Source organism: Eutrigla gurnardus (assembly GCF_963514095.1).
Source record: "Eutrigla gurnardus genome assembly, chromosome: 3".
Taxonomy (NCBI): Eukaryota; Metazoa; Chordata; class Actinopteri; order Perciformes; family Triglidae; genus Eutrigla; species Eutrigla gurnardus.
Window position 1 is genome coordinate 13,949,265 of NC_139917.1, and position 26,502 is coordinate 13,975,766.

Below are 26,502 nucleotides of genomic sequence, written 5' to 3' on the forward strand. Positions count from 1 at the left end.
GTCTGATGACAGATAAGGCCCAGCTGTTCACCTGAATTCAACGCCTGCTCGTACGTGATTGGTCAATGCTGCCTTGCCTACAGATTCGAATGCAGAATCTGTTTATGAAGATTATGCTCATCGGTGTGGGGGGGAGGCACACTGAGGAATATCACACAACACACCTCAATTACAGTTGATTAGCCAACTAAAAGTCTTTCAAGATACTTGTGATTGCACAGCGGTTATCAACAGATAGCATCGAACGTACACGGGCAAGTGACATCTGATCTCAAGTGGTCTCCCGAGCCAAAAGCCGGGTGCGAACAGTCATTCTGCATCAGCTGGATCCGGACACACTCTGGGTGTGTATCCAGATACAAGGACAGTCGGTGTGAACGTGACCAGCGAGGCGGGGCGGCGAGGCGAGGAGGTGTAATTGACGGCCCAGGAGGAGGGCTTTCTCCCTCGGCCAGACTGATTGAGAAACAAATTGCGGCAAATAAAGCATGTAATTAGATTATGGAGCCTCAGTGTGCTGCCCCGCTCTGTTCCCCTCCGCTCACACAAGAGCCGTGAGTTTGGACCCCGTCCAGCAAAGACGGGGAGAAGAAAGCGGGTAAGAAAGAGAAGGAGTCTCCCTCTTCTTTTCCTCATTGTGTCGCCGGAGAGGTAGAAGATGGTGTGTTTTGAGGCAGACAAACAGCCAGTGAAGAGGCTGTGAGAGGTCTTGACCTGATTTGAGGTTTTTCCGGGTGGCGTGCAATCAGCTCTGATGAGTTGATCTGTCTTCTGTTACTGATGAGGCTGAGATGAGACAGAGAGAGAGAGAAGAAGCAACCCCTGCCAAGGGTTTCATGTCATTTAGACGATTCCGGGCAGGGAAATGAAAATCGCGTGCAGCGGTTTGATATTGATAATGAGAATTTGATATGCCGCCGTTCTATTTTCGGCCCCTGCTTGTTGCAGAACGTCTTTCGCCATTCTCCTTTTTTTTTTAGAATTTAGCGGCGTAATAAGATCCCACGTTGACGTGACTGCGAAGCGCTGTGGAGTCGACGAGTGCCGAACAGGGCGTGTGAAGCAAGACTCATGTCCAAAAAATCCAAGGAGGGGTCCCGCCACGGATTCTGATCACTTCCAGCCTCGGATGAGACACACACACACACACACACACACACACACACACACACACACACAGGCAAGACTGAACTTCGTTACCCTTCCGAGCCTCATCATCGTCACTCTGATTCGCCTCCTCGTCATCATCATTAGTTACTTTCACATCTCGCATCCTGACAGGCCCGGGGCGGCCATCGCAGGTCATCAGCGGTTAATCTCCTCCACATTTCGCCGCTGCGCAGACGTCTCTGTCACGACCCGTGGGAGTGGCGACTCACACCATCCGTGACCTAGCAGCACAATGTGTGTTTTGTCTGGGCCACACCATCGGAGGTATTCTCCATGCATTCCAGCCCTCCGTGTGGTCGAGAGGGGGAGAGAGCCCCGCTTGCTGCTGCGGGAGACAAATTAATATCCACTCTATTTTCCCTCACGTTCTCCATGCAACCCCCTCCCCAAAAAATACCCCCCTCCCCCCGTCCTTCAACTGAGGCACCTGCCTCGTTGTCAACCCAACACCCCCTTGTATCACACACACATTTTCCACTTACATACTTTCAAAATGAACTTTGTCTTAATTGAGCCTAAAATATGTTTTTGTGTTTTTTCTTCTTCTTCGCCTCCAATAATAAGTAATAATAATTTAGTAATTAAAAAACGTAATATATGAATCTTTACTCCGGTGCAGGTACTATTGGTGGCTGCTATTGAAGCGCTGATAAAATCCCCTCATCTGTTTGCAATCCCACATTGGCTGATATCATAGCTGTGTGAACACCCGGCTGAGCCAGAGGTGCGTTTGCTCTGCAACCTTCAGAGGAGGCTCAGAGGGTAATGTATTCATCCTCTGGGCCTCATAGCCCGGGTGGTCCAACGGGACCCTTCGGCTAGTCACGGTTCTGACGTGGCCTGACGCAGGAACGTCCATCGAGGTGCTCCACCTTGAAATCTGCTTGATTTCAACCCCTTCAACGCGCCTGACGCCTGTCGTACACAGGAGAGGGAATTCTCCAAAACTTCTTGGGATCAGGTTATCTTCGTAGCTACACCGTCTGAGTCATTACGCAGTCTCCTTGAGGTTGTGTATACATTAGTTTAATCTATGGGATTATAAAAGGATTTTCGCATTAAACCAGGAAGTAGCCGGAGGCAAAGATTTCACATGACAGCTTTTCCTTAAAAAATCACAGAAACATCCTAAAAACGCATATTTTTGGTGTTGAAATGTTTAAAACAGAAAAAAAAGCAAATAAATACGCCTATCGACGTTACGTTTATTCAAGTTGATGAAGTAATTCGGATCCTTCTCTCACTTATCCAGTAATCCCTCAATGAGGTGAGGGAAATTTCCTACACCCCAAAAGCGGACAGATTTCTGACAAGGGGGCCCGGAGAAACTCCAGATAGTCGAACTCTGCACCACCCACAGTGTTACGTGAAGACAAAGCGTGAAACAGAGGGAGACGAAGGAGGTGGAGGAGAGCGACAAGAGGCTGGAGGAGAAAAGAAACGTGGTGGAGGAGGGTTGGGGGACCGTCAGGATCCCGACTGTGCTGTCAGTCCAAGCTGTCCGGGGGAACGTTAGGGGCCCAACAGCAGCGTTGCAGGGGCCTCTACACCCTCGCATACACATATGTATTACCTCGGGCCTCCCGCAACTTCACGGGTGAGCCAGAGGACTACACTTTTTTCCACCACGAGGCCAAAAGACAAAACAGCAGTAAAAAGATCCCATATAATCCAGCTGCAAAAAGCTCCAACAACCACTAACATATAACCAAGAATGCATCCATAAATAAGATCTCTATTTGGTCCTTCAAAACAAATCAGGAATAAAATCTCCTGCACCGCTACATTAAAAACACATTTACCATAACAATGGAAACATTACTGAACCCAGTTTATTATGATACAGATCTCATTTCATCCAGTGTGTAAAGTAGCGCAACTAGTCCTGATGTCACATCCTTGAAGTGAGGGCAGTGAAACCCACAATGTTGTGGTATAATTTCAAACATTAATTTCCTTGGTGCAGCACGCTGCGGACCAACACCCCACTGTGCCGCAGTTAGACTGATTAATTGTGAAAGTGTGAGAGATTAAAGGAGCCCCATCCCAGGGAAGCTGCTAATGGATTTAATATTCATGAGCCCCTTAATAAGGAGGGGAAAGGCAAGAGGGATCCAATTTATCCTGCAATCTGCTTCTTTTTTTCTTTTTTCTTCTTTTTACACAAAAATATTGTGGTGGAGTGAAAATATTGAGAAGAAACATCCCACATCCATTTATACATACTTCTACATTATCTTCCACATCACTCCCTCCAGACCAGGTGTGCTTATATGGATGCGTGGCTGCATATAGATACATATCAGGGAAAAACAATCAAGTAAAAGACTCACCTGACGGCTCCTCTGTGCTGCTGGACGGGGTCGTAGGAGGAACAACTGGAATCTCTACTCCAAGAGAAAACACCACAGACACAAATAAAGATCACCATCGTTGTTGTGAATCCGTATATGTGTGTTTATCTTGCAGTGTGTAAATGTGAGGGAAAATAAAATCAGTGTTAAAGGAATACTTGACCCTTAAAATGACCCTTTTTACATCAAATACTCACCGTGTGTTACCTTGAAGTTTTGTTTTTCTCGCATGCCTCCGAGGTTAATCCCAAAATGGGTAAAACGCTTCGAGCTCGCACAGTTTTACACAGCTTTGCTGTTGTCCAACTTGGCCTCCATTTACTTCAATCAAGGTGTCGCTTCATTTTCGGATTTGAGGAAACGAAACGTCAAGGTAACGCAGGGCGGGTGTTTGATAAAGCCTACAAATGGGGATTTTTAGTGGGAAGGTTTTCGGCCACGAGTTGCTCAAAGCTCTGTTTTTTTTTGTTTTTTTTTCTCCAGCAGACAAGCTTTTTGTGTCGGATAAATGTGCAATTGGTTGATGGTGGAGAACTACTGTAGCAACAGTGCGTTCTGATGCAGAAGCTTCAGCTTCAGCTTCATCTACATATCAGTCCTCCTTAAATGAAAGCCAATCAGAAAAGCGACACTGTTCGGCTGCATCTCCATGTTTTATGGGCCAAAGCAACCAATCAGGCACCTTATCGGTAAATTATTTCGATGTGGCATTTTTATGATTGGTTGAATCAACAAGTATTAAATTAAATGTTTAATTTGAATGTGAAGGGAGGATACTTGGCGTTGACGGGCGGGCGGAGCATTGGCCTCCAGGCACTGTCAACGCTCACATCCACACATTAATACATAGCCAGTAAACTTTCTCTCTGCGTTCTACAATCCAATCAGATGTTAGATATGACTCTGACCACAAACATGCATCTCTAATAAATGCATGAAAATATTTCAGAGGTTCTCAGATGAACCTGCTGGTAAATGATGATGTTTTATGCCTTTAAAGTTCTTTTGATACAAATCTTTAATTATGGCGTTATGCTCCTCCACTGTCCCCTGCTGTTTGGGGTGGAAACACTGAGCTGCATGATGAAGACTCCTTCATTGTATTCATAAGAAGGTAGGAAGTCGACACTTAGAGAAACCGCTCATGAAGAACGGCCCTCTTATCTCAACGGAAGATATCAGACGCACATAATGCCTTTTTGTTATTGTGTGCAGGAGGGACAGAAGGCACTCATCAAAACATCTGTACACAGCAGCTGTGGGGGGGGGGGGGGGGGGGGGGGTATCAAAGACGCATGCAAAGAAAGAGGTGCACAACAGTGGCGGTTTCAGCTGTGCAAAGGTGAAGGCTTCGTGTGTGTGAGGGAAGAAGAGAAACAATCATGTCTTTTGACGGAGTAGACTCAGATATCATCAGCGTAGACGGAGGAACCCGCTCGCTGCTTTGTGAACGTGCACGACGTTCACGTGGCCATTAATCAGGATCTGTGGAGCGACGTGCACGCCCGTCTGTTGACTTGTGGACATAATGAGGCCCTGTCCCGTGACAAATTGGTCTATGCGATGACAAGGAAAACAATTGGCTGCTAAAACAATGGCGCCTGAAGCCCACGGGTCCCTCTGCCGACGCTGCTGGTGATCAGCGGTCGTCCATCAGTATTCGGCCGCCGCGCGTGCCAGTGTAAATAATGAGCCTGCTTCTCATAATTGACCCGTGTAGATTCATGGCTGATAGAGTCAAGCATATAATGTGACTCTGTTTTCAAGTTTACTTGGCAAACGGCACCGCCGACTGAAGATTAAATCGTTTACACAGAGAGGGACTTTATTTCAATATTTTTGTATTTACGCGATTAGATTTTTGGATATAACCAGAACCAGAACCAGAATAACAGAAGAGAGAGAACCATCTGGTGAGTTCAGAAACTGTCCTGTAACGTAGCTTTTAAAAGGAGGAAAAGACGACATGTCATATTACGACAAAATCTAAGAGGATATCTAGTCTCATATCACGATATAATATCAGCCCTACTTCTGACAATGTTGCATATCCATGTCAAGGTTTATTCCTCATAAGCACATAATTCCTCGTATGGAATAACAAAGGCGAGGACGCCAATTAAAACGTGTTTTCAGAATATCTACATTAGTCCATCTGATTGTCATGTAGAGCTATAACTCCACACAGCTTTAATCTTCCCTCGGGCGATGCCACATTTCTCTCATACATTTTTGACCGCAGTGCAAGGTTAGATTTGGGCTAATAAACGGAGGTTAGATGCTGAGAACAGGATCGATTTTGTAATTCAGCCCCGAAGCTTCACACGCGTTTCTCCGAGCCGCGTTGGGGCCGGCGTTAACAGCTCTTCGTCTTCACTCACATTTATGGAGACCAACAAGGCGAGACGGCGGCCTTGAGGTTCAGTTTAATGGTGTGTTTGTTTAAGCCGGCAGATTTACTGGTCAGAAAACCCACAGTCGGTCTCTCGGAAGAAAAGAAGTGTGTTTGCGTGTGTGTTACGTGATTTTTCTTGAATATGCACATGTGTGTGTGTATCATCAACGGTCCTGCAGTGAGGCAGATATGGTAAAGACTGGGTGTCCACGTACTTATGCAGGGGGCAATGGGCGAGCGGCTCTGCTGGTAGCCTTTAGCACAGCGGTTGCACGTGATACCGGTCACGCCGTCTTTACAGGGACATTGTCCTGTGGTTTGGTTACAGGTTTTGCCAGCGGCACCCACGGGATGGCAATCGCATGCTGTGAGGAAACAAAGGAAAGAGAGAGAGGCACAGTGAGTGGTGGCACACACACACACACACACACACACACGCACACACACACACACACACACACACACACACACACACACACACACAAACCTATGTGGGGAGATACAGATATATACTATCTATAGAGAGTGCAGGTGCGTACACAGCAGTGGAGGCAACAATAATAAGAGTGGTGAGAGACAGGCGGAGGCGTGCACAGAGAGACAGGACTTACTCGGCGCTCATTTTGAAGCGAGCGTGGCATCGTGACGGAAAGAGCAACACTTCCTCTAAGTCTGTAGACTTTCTGTTTTTGCTAATTAGCATGTACGCATCAGGTATAATCCAAATCTGTCAACACACGGTATCAGCGTGATCTTCAATCCCAAATGTGTCTGTGGGAGTTTGGCTGTCTTGGCGTTGGCGTGCATGCTGGTGTGTAACCGCTCTGTGGGACTACAGCTGTGTGTGTGTGTGTGTGTGTGTGTGTGTGTGTGTGTGTGTGTGTGTGGTGCAGAGAAAAGGCGTGTGCATGTTTACCAAATGATAAAATAATGGAGGATAATCCTAATTGCCTGTTTCTGATTAATGCCGGGCTTTGAACGCCGGCCCAAGACGTCCGTCACACTTCCTCCCAAACTTGGGGGGTCTATCGAACACACATGCTTCAGGAATGTAATCATTTCTTCCAATTGCTGCCCCCCCCCCCCCCGACACAAGCCCTCAATGCCTTTCTTGGCCAAACCCCTGTCAAGTTGGAAATCGGCGTTTGAATAATAGTTATCTGCGAGCTGTTTCTTTTCATCTATTTCTGGACGTGAATAGCGGCGACTCTGCTGAGCCGAGGTGGTTGACTTATTCGTCTTCTGCACAGTTCGGATGGGAAATCCCGACAGTCTAATCCAGACCAGAGCGGGCCCTCGATGATCTATCAACATTTCCACCGCTTCGCTCGCGGAAAACCTGCAAAGCCTAAAACGCTGTAAATCATCAAACTCTCACCACTGTATTCTTCACCCCCCGAGTGTTATATTTTGTGTTTACGTCCGATGGAGAACCAGCGACGCCGCCTCTCAGCATCAGGGCTGGGCCGCCGCCGCTGCCGCTCCCTCATTTAAGATGTTTTTTTTCCTGCCTTGTGTCACTTGTCACTCCGAAAAGCCTTCAAAGGCGTAGAGCTGAATTATGTACTTTGAGGTCTGTGGGGGTATTTAGTGGTTTGGCCTGTTTTGTTTTTAACCGCACAGACGGCTTCAACCCACAGTACAAAATTACAGCTTACAAAACAAACTGTCCGTTTCGGCCCATTGCATTGAAATTTTAATATGGATAAGTGTCCAAACAGGCTTTAATTAACAGCTTATGCATACAATTGAAACCGCAGGTTTCTACAGAGTATTCATAGATTTAATAATCTGACTGCGGGAGCAGATGTTATTCTGTCGTTTCTGTTCTAATTCGTGTCTTTTGTGCTTCCAAACAGCTTACGTTTCAGTTCTAATGCATATTGTTCTTTATCTCTGCTTTGACCTCGAGCGTTGATACGGTTGTTGTTCGGACGGAGTCGCTCTCTGGGAGATCCACGTTACAGCGGGCCTCGGGGAGAACACTGCTGTAAAGTGGTAATGCGACACCCAATCTGTACTCTTTATGATTGACCTCCTGGAAACAACGTGGTTGTTGGTATTTTTGCGTTGCTATTTCTGAAGTCCAACAGCACAACGCTATCCTAACGGGTCAAATCCGTTATTCAGCGTTCAGCAGCCCACCTCCATCACACTGTCCTTTCTCTCGTGATCCTTTATCTCTATTACCCGTTTCCTGTGATTCAGCTCCTGTTGCTTATCTCTCCTCTGTGTGTGTGTGTGTGTGTGTGTGTGTGTGTGTGTTCGCCCTCTTTATCAGACTGAGAGAAGCCTCCTTAAAAGTGTGTGTATCTATTGGTTCCTTTATCAGACCAATCTGTCACTGCTTTCATTGCTTAGTTGTGTCTAGCTCAGTGGGAGGAGGAGCACACACACACACACACACATACACACACACGGGACATCAGGAGGCCCAATAAACAGCGTGGAGGCCGGTGCAGCACGTCCTCAGGCCTGTAAATTTAGGAGGATGTCAGAGCCGTTGGAGGCTCAGGAGGGCAAAGTACGTTTCTGGTTGGAGCTTCAGAGAGCTCAGGTTATATTTATAGAGCGTCTTCCTGGTAACCACAGCTCGGAGCCTCAAGCCTGCCAGTAAATCAAGTTGCACAGCACATGGCCTACAGGTGGGGAACCCTCTGCCTCCCTCCCTCCCTCCTCCACACTCGGTCCTTGAAGGCCGGCTGACTTGCCTGAGCCGCTGTCCAGCTGGATGAAAGATTGTCCGCCTCCCCGGCCGGATGACCCACCTGTTGGCTAAAGGGCCGGCTCACTCCCGAGGTGTGAGTGAGAGTTTCTGGGGTTTTGAAGTGTGTGTCCACTTAGCGGCTAAGTGGCTGTGCGCTCTGCTCCGCGGCTGCTGCAGATGGCTGAGGGAGATATGGGGCCCTTTTCCCCCGTCTCAACACTTCCAGCCAGGAAAAAGTGACAGAAGTTTATGATAAGAGGAGTAGGTGTGTGTGTGTACATAAGGCAACCCTGTCGTCTTCTCCCTGACAACCGTTCGTAGGGTGGAATCAAAGGGATTAGCTCTGCATAACTGTCGTGCTTCCAGATGAAGACAGAATTGTTAATGCTAAAAGAAGCTCTCGGCGCCGCGCCACGCATATAAAAGGATGAAAAATGTCCTCTGTTAATGGGGAGAGTGGAGGACTGTTTCAAAGGCGGGCTCCGTCTGAGATTGCACAATGTGAGAATTTTGAACTCCAGTCGTTTACCATAAAGCTGTTGTTTGAAGTCTGACCCCCCCCTATTTGGTTTGTTCTGTGCCAATAAGAATAATTTGTCGGCCCTGGAGGGAAGCCAAGCTACCCGAGTCTGCGTTCTATTATAATTAGGGTTCTGCTCCTCCACCAGTATCTTCGGAGAGCACAAAGGGTTGGTGTGGTATGTTGCCCTATACATAAACAGCTATCTAAATGACATGTTTATCCAATGGAGGGCGTTTTTTTTGTTTTTATTATTGATCCAAATATTAGGCCACAATGGCCACGAAACGAGCCTAAAATGTCGATGTTTGACGCACAACGCTGCCACATGTGTCGGCGTAATTGAAAACACGTAGAAATCACACACACCCGATTGGAAATTCAAAGCTCAAAGTGAAGTCATGAAAAACAATATTTTAAAAATCCTGAGCAGAAAACAGTTTATATGCGGTCAATAAAAAAAGACCTACTGTGTCAATGGAAGACATCTGCTGAGGGGAGGGGAGAAGGACTTTTTATTTTTTTGTGCATGTTATTCTGATTGAAACAGACCTTCCCTCAATAAAAGCCTAATTTCCCTCTATATGCAGAGTATGTTCCTCATCATCCCGCTGACCGATGCAATTATATCACGGTTGATGTTGGGATTCTACGGCCTGAATTCGGTCCATCAGTCCCAGAACCAACGCCAACCTGCTCACGCTTGATTTCCTCTGAGGACGACTAATCCAGAACAGGACTCATTATTTGGCCGAGAGCTCTGGTGAAGTTCATCATTGTGGTGCAAAGTGCTGATAGCAAGATGGGTTGTTAACGGGAGACACTGCAGGTAGAAGATTTGAACTAATAAATATCACCAGGATGACTTCCAATATTTTTTATTGTTTTTAAATTTGCAAAATAGGGAATATTTTAGTAAATATGTGCTAGTTTGCACACATTTCTAAGGCAAAATTCTCAATATTGGATAAACCCAGGTTAAAAATTCTTGTTTCATGACGTATTAGGGTCAAAAGATTTTATGGCTCCATAAATCAGATATTACTGCCAACAAATACGAAAAAAATATTTTTGACATGTTTATGAATAAAATGTTGTATTAATCAGGCTATGAATGAGATACGAACAAACTGCTCTGTAAAATCCTTCAGCTTATAGAAAGGAATGACACTGAAGTGCTACTGAAGTGGTTTATGGCTCAGAGAAATTTTAAGAAATATGCTTTAATATCCTTTAAAAATATGTTTTGTGAAATTCCACACATTTGGAAGACAGTATGGTAAATAAGATGAGATATTACCATGAACCCGTCATGGTTGATTACTTACATTGAGGCAATTATATTCTGGGTTGCACATTTTTTTTAAATGTTTAATTATTCAAATGAGGCATTATCTAATGCAAACTTTTGGTGAATTTAGATTTGACAAATGTACAAAATGGTAAAGCACTCAAATAAACACCTTAAAGTGTCTTCCTGATATTTTCATCCCACTAGTCTGAAATAAGATGTTGTGGAAACATGATAACCCAAGGAAATCACTAATAATCATCTTTTAAAATGAAAGTAAATCTTCAACATGACGGTGACAAAGGAGATAACAGACAGCTGATAAAACTCCACACAGAGCCACTGTTATCTCCGTCACATGTCGGTGTCACAAAGACCACCCAGAGTCCTGCGTCTCCTCTCAGAACTCACTATTCACTTTTTAACTTCATGCATTTCTTTGTCAAACGACACAAACTAGGCCTGATCCTGTTGACACTCGGACTCAACCAGAGGTGCATTTCTACATCTCAGTCTCTTTCACTCCTGATGGCCTCCTATGGAAATGAGCTGCTTTTGGGGAGGATTGTATTACGCATGGAAAAGCAAACTGTTGCTCTCCCCGACATCCCCCCCCCTCGCTCCTCACAGCACCCGTTCCCTTCCAAGAGCCACACAGCAGCAGGGCCCTCTCTCTCTCTCTCTCTGAGCTCAATAAATAACCAAACCTCTTAATTGCTGTCACTTCGCCGCGGCGCCCGCGCTGCTCGAGGAGCGGACCGAAATTAGTTCTGCGGTTTGAGTTTCATTGAGTTATCTGGAGCTGTGATGCGGTGAACCTGAGAGACGTTGGCGGGGCGGGACCTTTGACAGCTCACATAGGTGTTTGACGTAGGGAAAAAGCTGTGTGTGGTACCTTTAAGTTCATTAACAGAGAGAGAGAGTGTAATAGAACGACACACATCGTTAAGGTCTTCATCTGTAACTTTCCAAATATAGCTTGCAAAAATGTTTTAATTGGCAAAAGGAACAGTTCATGCTTCGTATCATTTGTCAGCTTGGGGTAATTACCGCAGATCCTTTATTGTGAGTCTGTTTCAGTGCAACCGAATCCCCCCGCTGGACTTGGACGGCGTTTTGCTTGTAATTGCGTGGAGCTGAGAGGAGGTGGGACGAAACCCTGGCATATTTCATGGGTTTAATTGAACAAAACCATTTGGGTGAACTGACAATTTTTATAAATGATGATGAAATATGTTTACATTGCAGGTCGGTGAGAGGGAGGGGGAGGGGATGAGAAGGAGGCAGGCGACTCTGATGTGTATCATCATTATATTATAAGGATATTACTAGTATACTGTAGATCCTATTGAGTTGTTGTGAAATTCCACTAAGGATGCATGAGAACATGTTGTATATTTACAGCCTATAAGTTGATGACAGCGAAGCGGATTAATGATGATCAGAATGATCATAACAGCTGCAACCAATGACTGATTGACCTGTCAATAACTGTGTTCATAATTTACTCAAATGTCACCCTTCAAATGACCACTGCTCTCAGTTCTGACATTCTACGTACAACTGAAATCCACAACGCAGCGTAATCAAAGAGCAACAACTACATGTGGCGTTAGCAGCAGGAGATCAGGAGCAGAGAAGCTGAGGAAAGCAGCCAGAGACACAAGCCGTGCACGGAGGACGGCCGGAGAGGAGGGAGGCAGAGCTGCTGTTTCCATATCCAGGTCACTCCGGACGTCGTAGGTCCACAGGTGTATTTCTCACATTGTTTGAATGTTTCAACTTTCACTTCATGACTCATTTATCCAAAGTCTCCTCACATCAAATCAGTCATCAGGATCGTTATGAGAGCAGATTTTCACATCAGTCCTCTCACTGCAGGCAGGCTGTTTTGGAGTTATGGTAAAACTGAACTGAGGTTTCCACTTTAATTCGGAAAGCATTCATTGGTTTTGATCTGGTGAACCCAAAGGCCGCCTGCTTGGTGGCTAGCAAACTGAGAAACTCACCAGAAAAATAAATAAACAAACAAATAAAAGCATCCTGTCATGATCAGAAATATTCTGGATTCATCATTTGTTTGCTGATTAAAAATGCATGATCTAATGTGTCTCCATGATCTAAAATGTGTAAATTGTTTGAGAAATGTGTGCTAGGATGATAAATCATACCGTCAATTACTAATTCAAATACCATTGAATTATTTACCAGACATAAATATATGATATATATATATATATATATATATATATATGATATATATATAGGACTAAGAGATGAAAACACGGATCTCCCTAATTATGCCACATTAACATTAAGCCTATTGTGTCTTGTAATCTCTATCTTTTATCTACGAAGTGCAACTAAATATTGAACATTTTGTTAATTTGGTGTTTAAATACACAGCGGGACCTTGAGGCATCCGTGTTGTTTTTCTGTGAGGGGAAACAAACCCTCATGGCCGTGAGTTATGGGACGCTGAAAGAATCAAGCCTCTGACACATGAGAAGGGATGTAAAAACAACAGAAAAAGAGGTTAAATCTCCACAATTAGCCGGCCTGGTAGACACAGCGGAGGATAGGGGTTAATGATACACGACGTCCTGTCGTGATGAATGTATGTTTGCATTCCTGCCCGACAGGGGAATGGGCCCAAAGCCACGGAAGGTGTTAATGTCACCCAGGAATATAACTCTTGGGCGGCTGGAGGGGAGAGAGAGAGAGCTTGAGAGGGAAACATGCTTGGTATGGTCGCTGGACGTCAGGGATTGAATGAGGACGGATGCAAACGCGTGTGACGTTCCATGGGTGTGTTTGTCACGGCGGGACGAAGCGTGTCAAACGGGGAAAAGGTGACAAAGCCCCTTTTTGTCAACTATATTAGTGGAGTAACTGGAATACATGGGATTCTTTCTTCGGACGCGTCTCCTGTCGGGCTGACTGACGGGCTCGGGTTATTTCTCTCCTCCCCGGTGAATGATGTGAGAAAACTCGGGCTCTGTCAGCGGGCGGCTAATATTCCTTCAAATAGGTATGCGTGTGTTTCTGTGTATCTGTATACGCAGCGACTCGGAGGTGTCTCCGGGCTTGTTTGCACAGGGATTCAGCTCCTGTTATCTTTCCCTGCAGCTACAGGAGAGGTGAGAAAATATCCCCTCTCTCTTTTCAATCACCCCTCCTCCTCCCCCTCTTTCTGTGACCCTTATTAGCTACGGTGAGGGCTGATGGCAGGCGATTCATCCAGCACTGAGTAGTGAGCACACCTGTGTGGGGGTGTGTTCCTCTTGTCCTCCTCTCTTCCTTTCCCTCCCTCCCTCCCTCCCATCTTTCACTCTCTTGCAACCCCTCTCTCCCTTCTTTCTCCCCTCTCTCTCTCTCTCTCTGTCCTGCAGCTCTTCCACCCATCTTCCTGGCTTCTCATTCGTCTTTGACCTGCAACGGGGGGGAATCACTTCGCACCTCGGCTCTGTTTGTTTTGCTTGTCCTGTCATTACCCCCCCCCCCCCCCCCCCCGAACGAAGCCAAATAACTCAACTGGCAATGAGGGAACACCCAGCCCGACCCGCCCCATACCACCACGACCTCCACGATCCCGGCAGACCCCCAACTCATCCCCGCTGACAGAGGGAGATGAGGGCGAGACAGGAATGAAAAGACTGCTGCCCCCCCCCCCCCCCCCCCCCCCCCCCCCCACTTCCTGTCATCCATTTCAAACTGTTTCCTATCGCACCTCAATAATCTCAATAGTATTTGGTGTTGAGTATGTTGTGTGTGTGTATAAATATATATATATATATATATATATATATATATATATATATGTTGCTATATATGTCTTGCGAATTATGTTTGTTGAAATGCAAGCAGCGATATTTCCTTCCACGTTAAACGTCCACAACGAGAGTGCTGTACCTTTGCAGGCTTTCCTGTGTGAGATGGGTTTGGACAGGTCTCTGTAGTAGCCCTCCTTGCAGTAGTGGCAGTGGCGTCCGGCTGTGTTGTGGCGACAGTTGAGGCAGACTCCTCCGCTCTTCCTCCCTGACAGCTTGTACAGCTCCATGTTGAAGCGACACCGCCGGGCGTGAAGGTTACAGTTGCAGGCTGTGGACGGAATAAGAAAAACGAGGTTTAGATGGGTGAGAAAGTAAATAGGTTACAGTTTTTTTATTTTTATATGATATACAGTTCCACGGTGAACTCATTTCATAGTTGGTTTCATGGAGGTAATAATGATTTTGCTTTCTATTTTGGGGGATTTGTGCCTTTTCTCAGTAAAGACAGAGACTGGAAATGGGAGTAAGAGGTTATGACATACAACAAAGGTCTGATACTGAGGGACGGAGAGGAAGTATTCTGATAATCAGGTCAAACACGGCATCCTTTTTCCAACTCTTTCCAGTTGTCCTTTTTCTCTGTCTCTTACTCTACAGTCTACTCATCACTCCCTTTTTATTTCTCTCTCCTCCTCAACGTCCTCGCCGGCTCCCCGGAGTCCAAACTGTACTGAGGAGCAAACGAAGGCCCCGTATTACCATCCCTCCGTTTCCCTGCAAAGCCCTGTGAGCATGCGCGAGAGACCCCTCACCGCCGCTTGTTTACTGATGAGTACAGTTGCCAGCGCTAAGTTTAATTAGCCAGCTGATGTTTATTCATGACTCTCTGGCAGCGCAGGGAGGCGGACATGCCCAACTTCATTAAGGCCGGCCGTCCGAGACACCGGTCCTCCACCACCACCACCGACGCATTCATGCATTATTAACAGCAATGCTTCCTATACAGTTTGGGGCTCATGTGTGTGTGTGTGTGTGTGTGTGTGTGTGTGTGTGTGTGTGTGTGTGTGTGTGTGTGTGTGTGTGTGTGTGTAAATGGGGGTTATCTGCGTCCAGCTGGGGTCCCCTGGTTGATGCATCTCTCTGTTTTTCTACCCCACCTCTTCACACAGATTTTTTCATCATCTTCCCTCAGCATCTCTCAACCTGGCTCCACTGGTGTGTGTGTGTGTGTGTGTGTGTGTGTGTGTGTGTGTGTGTTTGTGTGTGTGTGTGTGTTTGTGTGTGTGTGTGTGTTTGTGTGTGTGTGTGTCTGTTCTTTTCTGGATGTGTGTGCCTGTTTGGGACTCCCGAGCCTCATCCTCTCCACTCCAAGGACCTAATTACAATATATTTTCTAAAATACACACACACACATGCACACACACGTTAGCAGCTCTGTGCCTTATCACTTGGCTTTCTGTCCTTCCTGCAGGACAGCAGGGGTTTAATTAGAGATATATCTCTGTTGGCCTTATGTCTCAGTATGCAATGAATGCAATGCAAAAAAAAAAAAGACTTTAAAGATCTTTTTTTTTTTAGATCACACAATATTTCCATTCCATTTATAAAATAAAATTGTAGAATGGGGTTAAATCGATCCCCTTCACTGCCGTGTGCTGGATTTATACCTGTCCTTTCCTTTAAGTGACACAGATCTGATGTTTCCATTGTTGTCTTAAGCTAGATTTACACCTGTGCATGACTCATGGCGTTAGCCCAGGGCTATTCAGTTAGTTTTGAATGAGGGCCGGTTGATGGAAATGATCCAAAATGAGGGGCCGGAAAAATATGGTTTGAAAATAATGAGCATCACATTAATAACTACAGATACTGTAAAACACTACGACGACATATGAGTGCATATATTGTCTTATTTTATCAAGTAAAATATAAGTTATAAGTTTACTCAACAGTTCATAGAAATTCAGGTAGAAATAGGTTAACTCAGAGTTCCACAGCTTATCAAAAAACAATCCTTATTTTATAAACATAGGGTGCCTAGTGTTAACTAAGGGTGCACTCACACCAGGGTCATTTGATCTGTACCGTAGCTTGGCACGATTGCCGGTTTTACATACATCATCATGTCGTAATACGACACACGCATGGCTTGATGTTGTTTTGAAGGAGCGCCGTCTCTGCATATATTTCTAGTAAACAATCGACCTGCATCTGCACATGTGAGCACGAGCAGTTCTGTGCGAGCAGGCAGCGCGATTCGCAGCGGATTGTGGACACACAGCAGCATTTTTATTATAAAAGTACCGGTCCGGTTCCGCTCACACCACGAGTCTGAAGAGTAACAGCTTATCAAAATACAGTCTTTTCTGTCTCAACTTTCCGTGTTTTCAAAGTACAAAGCGACATTATGGTAGTTCAACGTGGTGGACGGTCATCAGAACAACATCAAGCACATAAAGTACATGAAGAAGAACGTAGCGGGGGCGCGCGGTGAGGATTGTTGTGGCCGCGCGCCTTAAGGAGCAAGTCTACACTGCTGCGTGGAGATGAGAGAGGGCAGCTCATATCGGCCACTATACGGCCAGCATTTTTTCATGTTTTTTCCACTAAAAGGGCCAGTAAATATTCCTTCGCGGGGCGGATCCAGCCCGGGGCCGCCAATTGAATAGCCCTGTGTTAGCCTTTCAGACAGCAGAGCTCTGCTTCCTGGCTCCACTGTAGAACCCCTGAAGCCCACTGATAGCCACAACCCAAGTCTCTCTGTCTGCACAAAACTGTTCAGATGGAAACGAGGGATGAGAGTGCATCGCATTTTTCTTTTGTTCATAGATATTTGTGCGACTAAATTGGCATTTATTTTAGCCACAGAGATCAACTGATAACACAATGGATTCAATTATTCCCCGTCAAGTCTTCACTGAGCCGGCTGTCAATCCAGCCTGTAAACGCCAACGGGCAGGCTCAGCCTCTCTGGGATTCTGGGCCACACTCGGTGAAAGCTATCTCCGCGCCCTGCAGGTAGCAGGGATCACTGTGGTGGGGGGTTCAGCGGGTGGAGGATCGGTGCACGGCCTCAGACGTGCAGACGCGTCTCTGTTACGCTACAATTGTTTCACACCCTTCCTCAATGAAGACAGGGGGAACTCCAGCCCACCAGACTACACTGAGAATAACGCCGTCGTCCTGGAAGGCATGTTGGATACCGAAGAAGAGGAGGTATACAAGCTGGATGTGTGGGGGGGCAGAGGGCCACATTGTGTTTGGCTGTATCATGCTTCATAAGGTATTATGTCAGATAATGGGGACGACTGAGAGGCACTTTACCTAAACTCACCGCCAGCGGGCGTGATGTAAGCTTGTTCACACAATAGCCCTGACACAGAGAAAACGCCGGGAACACAGATAATGTTGGTGCAATTCCATTGTTTTAAGAATGACATCATCACAGACATCATTCGTCCAAATACAAACACGTTTAATCAAAAACACACCAATATGAGATTTGTCTGGCGTGAGCTTATCAGGTGTTCTGCAGCGTTATGAAGCAGCTGCTTGTCACTCAGAGAGCTCAGTGTTATCCATTCAGCGATCCACCCGTTTCATGATTCCCTATCAGGCAAACAATCCACCCGTGTTTAGTGATTGCAACATGATTAAATACCCTTCTGCTCCCGAGCTTTTCCTTCAACAAGGCTTGCTTGCTGCTGCTCTTTATTCATTTGATTGTAATCAGATATCGTGGTGTGATCCCTAAGTACAGTGATTATCAAAGTTACCTCACATTCATGAAATATGTTGACAGAAATATTGACATATTATCCACCAAAGCTGACTTTGCGATAGCCATTAACAACAATGTTTAAGAATGAATTCTCGTTTTTCTTTGAAGTAAGTAAAATTAAAAACTGGATGACACCAGCCATGAGAGAAGATAACCCCCGGTACCCTCTCAAAGGAGATATAAATATTTAGTATTTAGTCAAAACTAGTCCTCTGCTTCTAAAATGAAAGTGAACTAAATATTTGTAAAAAAAAAAAGGAAAAAAAAAAAACATGCATTGGACGTTTCCTCTTCGTAATTTTCTCAAAAGACGCCAAGACACATTCACAGTGAACACCTCAGGAACCGGCTCTCTGTTGCTGCTAAAATACCTGCCATCTCTGTGGTAACAAAGAGGAGCACTGCTGTACACACACACACACACACACACACAACATTCCTCACACCTGCTCTTTACAACCATCAGGCTTTCTGCCCTTCAGAAGAGACACAAAAGCTGAGCTGTAGTTTATTTCAGTATATTTCAGCCAAGCAATCAGCTCACACCTTCACAGCAAATAAAAGCAACTGCTAGCATTCACACACACACACACACACACACACACACACACACACACACACACACACACACACACACACACAGTTGTATGCGTTTAAAGTGCACCAGGTCTAAACACAAGTTTGCTTCCTGCGATTCGACATCTATGTGTTAATATAGATGACAATAAATGGCATTGCGTGTAAATCAACTAAGAATATAAGAAAGAAAATACAGAAGTGAGAAAAAAGACACATTTAGATGTTTTTTACATAACTCTTTTTTCAAAATTTCAGTTGCTTTGTGCGTACATTTTTACTTTTGTTATCATTATTTGTGATCATGTTAACAAAGACTACATTTACCTTTTTTTTTATAGGACACTGTGGTCTGTTTTCAATCAAGTTAACTGCTTCAGGCTGGATTAGTGAGCCCCCCCCCCCCCCCCACCCAGGTGAGCAGTAAAAAGAAGTGTGAACTGATACCTTTTAAAACAAGAGTAACTGAATTAGATGGATAAAGCTAAGCTTACCCAAAGCTTTTCGACACCTCCTGTAATGTGCACCACCACCAGCTGGAATTGCTAAAAGCTGCATTCGAGTCTCGCAGCTGTTTTCACCAACAACTGCAGAATTCAACAGGAAACTGATTTGTTTATCGGGTGTTAATGTTTTCCCGCACATCCTAAGAAAGTCGGGGGGCCTGAGAGCAGCCAGCCCGAGCGTCTTTTGGGGGAAAAAAGTGTGCTAATTAGTTTCTTTGAGTGGTTCCCAGCATCCATGGACTGACCCCGGTCCCGTCGCAGCGCGGAGGCGGCCTTCCCTCGGCTCATTAGAGAGAGAATTCAAGCTGGAGGTTGAGGTTAAGCTCATCGTACTTACGATAAGCCTGGTAATTGAGGGATGTCGGTCACAGCTTCAATTTGTTCTAAAGAGACACTCCAGCAACTGATCTCTGCCACTTTTGCTCTAGATGCACATGTTTCTGGCTGCTCACTTCCCCCCATGTGAAGGCAATGAAGTAAAAGGAGAAAAAATAAAAGTACTTTCTGTCTCTGAGACGGCATCCACACCAAGACATTTCTTATAGAAATATCCCGTCATCTGTGTGAGGTCCAAGGTCCCGACACAGCTCTCAGGTCAGCCTCCCTGCTGCCGACCACCTCCACCGCTCACCCAAACAGGACAGGAAACCATAACCCAACACCAGCTCTGCTGCTCTGCTGTTAAACCATCACCAAGGGGACTCTACACATGGACAGTTTGCTTTTAATCCTATGGGCGCCCCGAAATGTAATCAGGTTAACTTCTAAAACCCCCTAGAGAGAAAATAGAACAAATATTGTTTGTCGACTGAGAGACAGTTTAAAGTAGTGGGTATTCACTGTGACTTATTTTTGAAAATGTTTTCATAAACCGTGCCCCAAAATATCTGAAACAGCTTGATACCAGAGTGTATGGTGCTTTGAATGTAATCATGGTAGTCAGTGAAGCATCACAGAGACACACACACACACACACACACACACACACACACACACACACACACACACACACACACGCACACAGTAGTACCAAGCCTCCCTCTCACATTAAAGGAGAATACTGGTGTCAACAAGTTACTGCCTCTTGGCTGACAAACGTTCCTTTAATAAATAAAATAAATCTAATAGAACAGAGTTCCTTTACTTAATTAAGAGTAGTCATGCCACCAGACCAAAATTCTCCATAACAAATAAAGGTATATACAATTCCTCCATTACAAGACAAGGTATATACAAATACTTCAATATACAAGTACAAATACAAGTAATGTTTATAATAACTACTCCAGTAGATGTATATAAAGATTACTCCAAAATAAGATGTACATACAAATGACTCCATTATGAGTAAAGGTGTAAAAAAAAAAAAAAAAAAAAAAAAAACTCTATTTCAAGTATAAAAAGGTATATAGAGGTATACAAATACAAGGAGAGGTCTATGAAAATACTCTGTTACAACTAGAGGTATATAAAAATATGTTGTACAAGTGGAGGTCTATGAAAATACTCTGTTACAAGTAGGTATCTAAAAATACGTCATACAAGTAGAGGTAAAATACTCTGTTACAAGTAGGTATCTAAAAATACGTCATACAAGTAGAGGTAAAATACTCTGTTACTAGAGGTTTATATAAAAATTCCAATTTTGGTTTCTGACAAGAAATAAGCACAAAATTAAAAAAAAAAAAAAAAAAAAAAACACTGGTGTATCCGTCAATGACTGGGCTTCTTCTGAAACGCAGACATCACAAACAATCATTTTGTGGGCAGATGAATTCTGTAATTAATATTTTGTCCGGGAGGAGTGATTTAAAAACATCACCAGTGCCTCTTGTTACACTGATGCCGGAGCAGTGAAGGATGTGATTTACAGACGTTGGAATTTCACTATGAAGAAATGATCGCCCATCATCGATAATGACTGTTTCTCCCAAAACAACTGACGAATGACTTTTTTTTTCTAAAAAAAAAAAAAGCCTCTATAATAACTGTTGAACCAAAACACAGAAATATTTATGTTCACTCGGGAACGAGGCTGCATTTTGCTCTCTGCTACATATCAACCAGTAAATCTGTTTCATGGCAACTGTTTATTTAGCCTCTTATAAATAAGAACAATACGGCTTTTCATCCTGTTTGTTGATCCAGACACTGACATAATAAAGGCGGGTATTTCCAAATAAAATGAGTGTTAATTGAGGACATTTGAGGGCTTGAGATGATAGATGGCGTTCTCATCTCAGTGTTTTGTATTTAACTTCAGATGCAATTATGGCTCGATATAGATGTCATTTATTACCATCTCAAGTAATCCATTTGAACAAGCGAAGCATTTGCCTTTCAGTTGTTGCCACAATATGTTTAATTGCTGCACATATTGCAGTAAATTATCTTCACACAGACACAGAAAACCGCTGCTCTTTTTTCCCTTCATGCAATCAGCTCTTTTTTTAAAATGCTGCCGAGTCCCACGTTATTCTATTTACACTGAAGAGAAACCGGCTCCGTCACACAAAGAAAACTTGCAACATGGTGTAAAAAACAAACATGTAGCAATGGCGGAGCTTTTTTGTTTGATTCTCAATTGTTTTTACAAGATCTGTCAACTTTTGAAATTAGGATGAATAGAAAAACCAAATCACTCTGTGACAAAAATAAACCCACTACTTTTTATCGTGGCAAAATGAACAAATATAAATATGTTTGCTGAGTTCCCATTACAGATTCCAGACATTAGCCACCAATTTCATTTTCGCCCCAACATTTCTGGTGAAACACAATGCTGCAAATTGCACGGGGAGCAAAAGGGTGAGAGTTTTGACGACAGATCCTCAGAGGAAACAAAGAAAAGAGTGGGAGATCCCGCCGGTGTTGTGGGCGACGTGGGAAATGTGCAGGGAGTTTGACGTCAACGCTGCTGTGTGTGTTGGGGCGCACCCTGGAAATGCCACGAAACTATGGCGTGATGGAGCGAGGGCGAGTGGGAAGAGGGAAGGGAGGACGAGGCGCCCACTGCAGAGATTATATCAGGCTAATTTAATTCCTTTATTGCAGCCAATTAGCCGCAGCACTTTGGCCCCCTGTGAGCTCTCTAACCCTCTTCACTCGGTCTCTAATGACCCCAGCTAAACTCTGGATCTCAGCCGCTCCCAAAGAAGGCCATGTTTCACAGCCGCTGTGTGTTTAATAAGCAGACACTGTACCAAGGATGAGAGAGAGCGAGAGAGAAGGGAAAATATAGAAAAGATGAGGTGGACAGAGGAAGGGAAAGCTTGTCAAAGTCCGGGCCTGACTCGAGGAGACTTGGCTAATTGAGATCAAGTCACACAGAATATTCATCAGTCCTGCAGGGTTTTCAAAGGCAGATCAAATATGCGGCGAAGACAGATTCCAGTCGTCGTCGAGCCGCCTTTACACGCCGGTCTGACTCTTTTTTTATAAATCTTGTATCAGTCAAGCTGTTTATCTATTTCTCCTTTTATTTATTTCATAATTTAACACTCGGATGTTTTCTCATATTTGGTCAAATTATGCAATTCCCAGTGCAGGCAGAGTCTTCGGTGCGTGTTCTCTCAGCGGGTGATAAAATGTGTCTGATTATCCAACGGATGCAATTAAAGAGCTGTGAGAACCGCCTCGCTCCAGCGTGAGCAGGGATCCCTCATGAAGCTATTAGCAGCGGAGTGAAGGTTCAAGTTAAGCAACGGATTTACAGTAGACTGCAGAGTAAACACCAGCAGAGCAGGGCAACACTCCATAGCCATGCAGCGGCGAGGCAATCACTCAATGTAACGCAGGAAATGTCATGGAAATGGACAGAAAAACAAAGATTGACTGATGAGACTCAATAAAGTACTAGAATTAATCCAATTCATGTGACGGCATACTTTTTTTCAGAATGTATTGCTATTATTAAATCAACTTTTTACATTATTTCCTCTCGTATTAGACTAATTCCACTAATTATTAATTTCTACGATCTCTGCTTTCATTGACCTGTCATTGCCAATCAGCAAAGCAGGACAAATTGAAACAGGGTACTCTTATAGCAGCTAAGAAATGCCACTTATAACAGTTAAAACACTTTTGATATGTATTTGATTATACAGTCATGTGTTGGAAGGAGAATAGGGCTGAACTTGTTAATGCCCAGTAGAAAACAAAAAGCCTGATAGATTGTCTTCCTACTGTTCTACTAGCCTGCAAACGTTCCACAAAAATCACTAATGTGATTGTAAAGCCCTTGTTGACACATTAACACCGTTTCAGACGTCCATGTGCACACCACTACTCCCGATCTGCCTCCAGCAGCAGGCCAGCCTGCTCCACGCTGAGCTAAATGGCCCATATATTCCCTCTTGTCTTCATGTGGGGGCTAATAAGGCCTTTCCTTTTTCAAGAGTCTAACTAGCCACACAGAGGCACAACAACAAAGAAAGGCCCTAATGGCCTCCAATTTCCCGCATTAGTGCCCATTTAATGGCTGACCTGCCCTCTCGTTAGGCGGCGCAGCATGGGAGCACTTCTGGGCCTGCAGTGCGTGTGCGCACACATTCACACACACACGCGGCCCTCCAGCCTCCGCAGCCACGCCGCCCCGGGCCCCTGCAACACTTCCACCCCACGCTGAGACCGCATAATAGGCCGGTTTGTAAAAGGGCTGGCCTGTGATCAGTGGTGCATCCATTTGCTGAGTAATCAAGGGTCTTTTGTCTGAGTGGTGTGTGCAGAGCAGTGTGTGTGTGCGTGTGTGGAGGTGTGAGTGTGTGTGTGTGTGTGTGTGCACCTGCGTGAGACAGAGAGAGAGAGAGAGAGAGAGAGAGGCAGATTCTCTCTCTGCCCATCTGTCTTTATTTGTGCGCCCATCTCGCTCGGAGTGCGTGTCTCCATGTGAGCGTTTGCGTGAGTAATTCCAAGATAAAGTGGCACCGGCTGGAAAAGATCTCCTCCGATTCACGTCGATGGGAAAACACCAACTGACATACAGTGCGGGGGATAAAGGGAGGCCGGCCGGAGCCGCGGAGGGGCTGACGAGATTGCGTTGTGCGTATGTCAGCTGTGCCATAAAAATGCCATGGGTGGAGGGTGACATTGGCAGGTCCTATTCAGGGCCAAAGCAATGAAAGGCCCTTTAGGATGAAAAAAGAAAAAAAAGAAGAAGAGATTCCTTAGGCCTGTCAGGTCCCCGTAGCTCCCCGGCCGAACAATACACACTGAGAGCAGCTGTCTTAATAGCGTGAGGGACTGACAGCTTTAGGAGCGCTGCGATGCTCCGAGCAGCATCCACGTAAAAACTCCAAACAACGCTCCGCTGTGTGACAACATAATACAATCGGACGCTTCGCCAGACACGCCAAATGCATCCTGTACATTTCTATTACACATACGTCTTTAAGGAACCTGAGGCGACAGTGGTTGGCAGAGCGGACGATGTTCAGGAAACGGATGCAGTGGCACGATAGCAAAAGGTCCTTTCTGAACGTGAGGATGATTGGAACTAACTGGATTTACAGTTTCCTTCGCAGAAACAAATATCTCTGCCCTCGCGTGGAAAAGCTGGGTTTTATATGGAAGGCCTGCGAGTGGGAAATGTATGTTTCCTTTTCAAAGTGAAGGCGGATAACTGGAACAAGTGGCTGACGTTTCTTTCTGCCGTCAGCGTCTGATCTGATAATCACAGTGTGAACGTTTGGAGACTCCTCCCCCTTTTGGTGTATTAGCTGCAGCTCCACGCCATCGACCTGGCTGTCGAAGCCAAATACAACAAGGCTCCTCTCCGGGACTTTGCTCTCTATTGTTTCACATCCAGCCATTACCTAACCCCCGTCTCCTCCGCCCCATCGCCTCACACAATCCACAAACGCCACTCTGGCTTTTCACGGAAGGGACGCGCATCGGAAACGCCGGAGACAAGACCTCTAAATCTTCCCTAAACAAGAGCTCACGTCAAACATCACCTCCAGTCTATTTACTCGGCGAGTTTGGTTTCTATGGGACTGGCGGATTCCTAGTGTTTTGGGTTCACATAACTCCTGGCAGGTCGTGGTGCGCGTTGCTGGCCCCGAGGCTGACAGGGATGGGCCGGCGCTGTCAGGGCCTCCGCGACGAGACGGAGCTTACACTGGGCTCACTCATAACCGCGACTCATACTAATCCCACGGCCTCCGCAATTAAGGCGATCACTCTGCCCCGACGATGTTCACTAAAGATTTTAAACCCCGCCGTATTGCAGCAGAATGCAGTCGGCCGGCACTGATTGGCGGCCGTGAGCTGAGAAAATAAACAGTGTTTGACGATGAGATGATTAGAAGATTAGATGAGTTAATTTGGCCCTTCAGGCAGGAAAACAGGGCAAGAGAGTGTCTCCTCCTTCGTGGAGACGCGGGGTATCATCTTCTTCTCTATTTGGTGCTTGTGTTGTTGTTTTTTCAAACCCATTCTCTCCCACCAGAACGTGAAGACGAGTCCTGTGGGAGAAGGCGCTCCCTACCTAGCTTTGGAAATGTTTCCCATATTGAACTGACTCAGCCTTGAGGATAAGCAGATGAGTCTTTGGATTAGAGACGAGATTGGAATGCTCTCTTGGATTTCTTTCTGCCGGGTGAACGTTTATGGCTTCCACTCCCTCATAAAACGTACTTTGCATAAGTCCATCTTGACGCATTCTTCTTGGAAGTGTCTAAAATACGACGGAACTTATTGATACTGGCAATATTCTGGAGAATTTCTCCTATTTTTGTTGAGACTGAATGTTCAACCGTGGCCTTGGAAACGGCAGTCGACAATAACATCAGTGAAAAGTCCGCTAGGTAGCCGCTCTGGATGAAAACGCAGGACGTTTCTCTGCCAATGGAGCGGCCTCCATGTTCAAATTTCCGTTTTGTTCTTGGAAAAAAAAGAAATGAAAATCCCTCTCTAGAGGAAGAGCATGTGAACGATTTGAAACAGTGGATGCTGTGGACTTCCTCTCCAAGTTCATAAACCTCCATATTTAAAAACGTGTTTTAGGAGAGTCTCTGTCAAACAGTGGAAAAATACTCCAGGGTGATCGGAGGGAGAAAAAAAGAAACGCTTAATTTAAGCTCTGCTCCAACCCCAATTTTATTGGAGGCTCATTAGCAACCACAGCACCGTGGCCATGCTAAGCAGGTGGGGGACCTTTGACCTTCACACACACACACACACCCTACATTCCTTTGTCAAGTCCCCATTACTAAGTTAGCACTCCTCCGATACAGGCCGTGACCCTCCTCCTCCTGCCTTCCTTTCCCCCTCTGGGGGGGAACCCAGCCTTCCCTGCTGAAGACGTGACTCCGGACTATTGGGACCAATTTCTCTATGAAATTTATAAGCCATGCAAACGTCTTCGGGTGGGCAGTCAAACAGAGAGGACAGGAGGGGAGAGTTGAATTATCTGCACTCACACGTT

At 45.3% G+C, this 26,502-nt stretch overlaps 1 protein-coding gene across 2 annotated transcripts in view; it reads right to left on the bottom strand.

Moving 5' to 3' along the window:
- Window positions 1–26,502, bottom strand: part of ntn1a (netrin 1a) — a 55,864-nt gene that overhangs the window by 10,501 nt on the left and 18,861 nt on the right. Inside the window, exons 2-4 of one of the 2 annotated variants that reach the window (XM_084005789.1) lie at window positions 14,350–14,538; window positions 6,135–6,284; window positions 3,504–3,557 (exon numbers count right to left, since the gene is read on the bottom strand). In XM_084005789.1, the coding sequence (XP_083861915.1) occupies window positions 3,504–3,557; window positions 6,135–6,284; window positions 14,350–14,538 (393 nt within the window). Of the gene's footprint in view, window positions 1–3,503; window positions 3,561–6,134; window positions 6,285–14,349; window positions 14,539–26,502 lie in introns of both variants that reach the window. The other variant, XM_084005788.1, reaches the window with a different exon arrangement.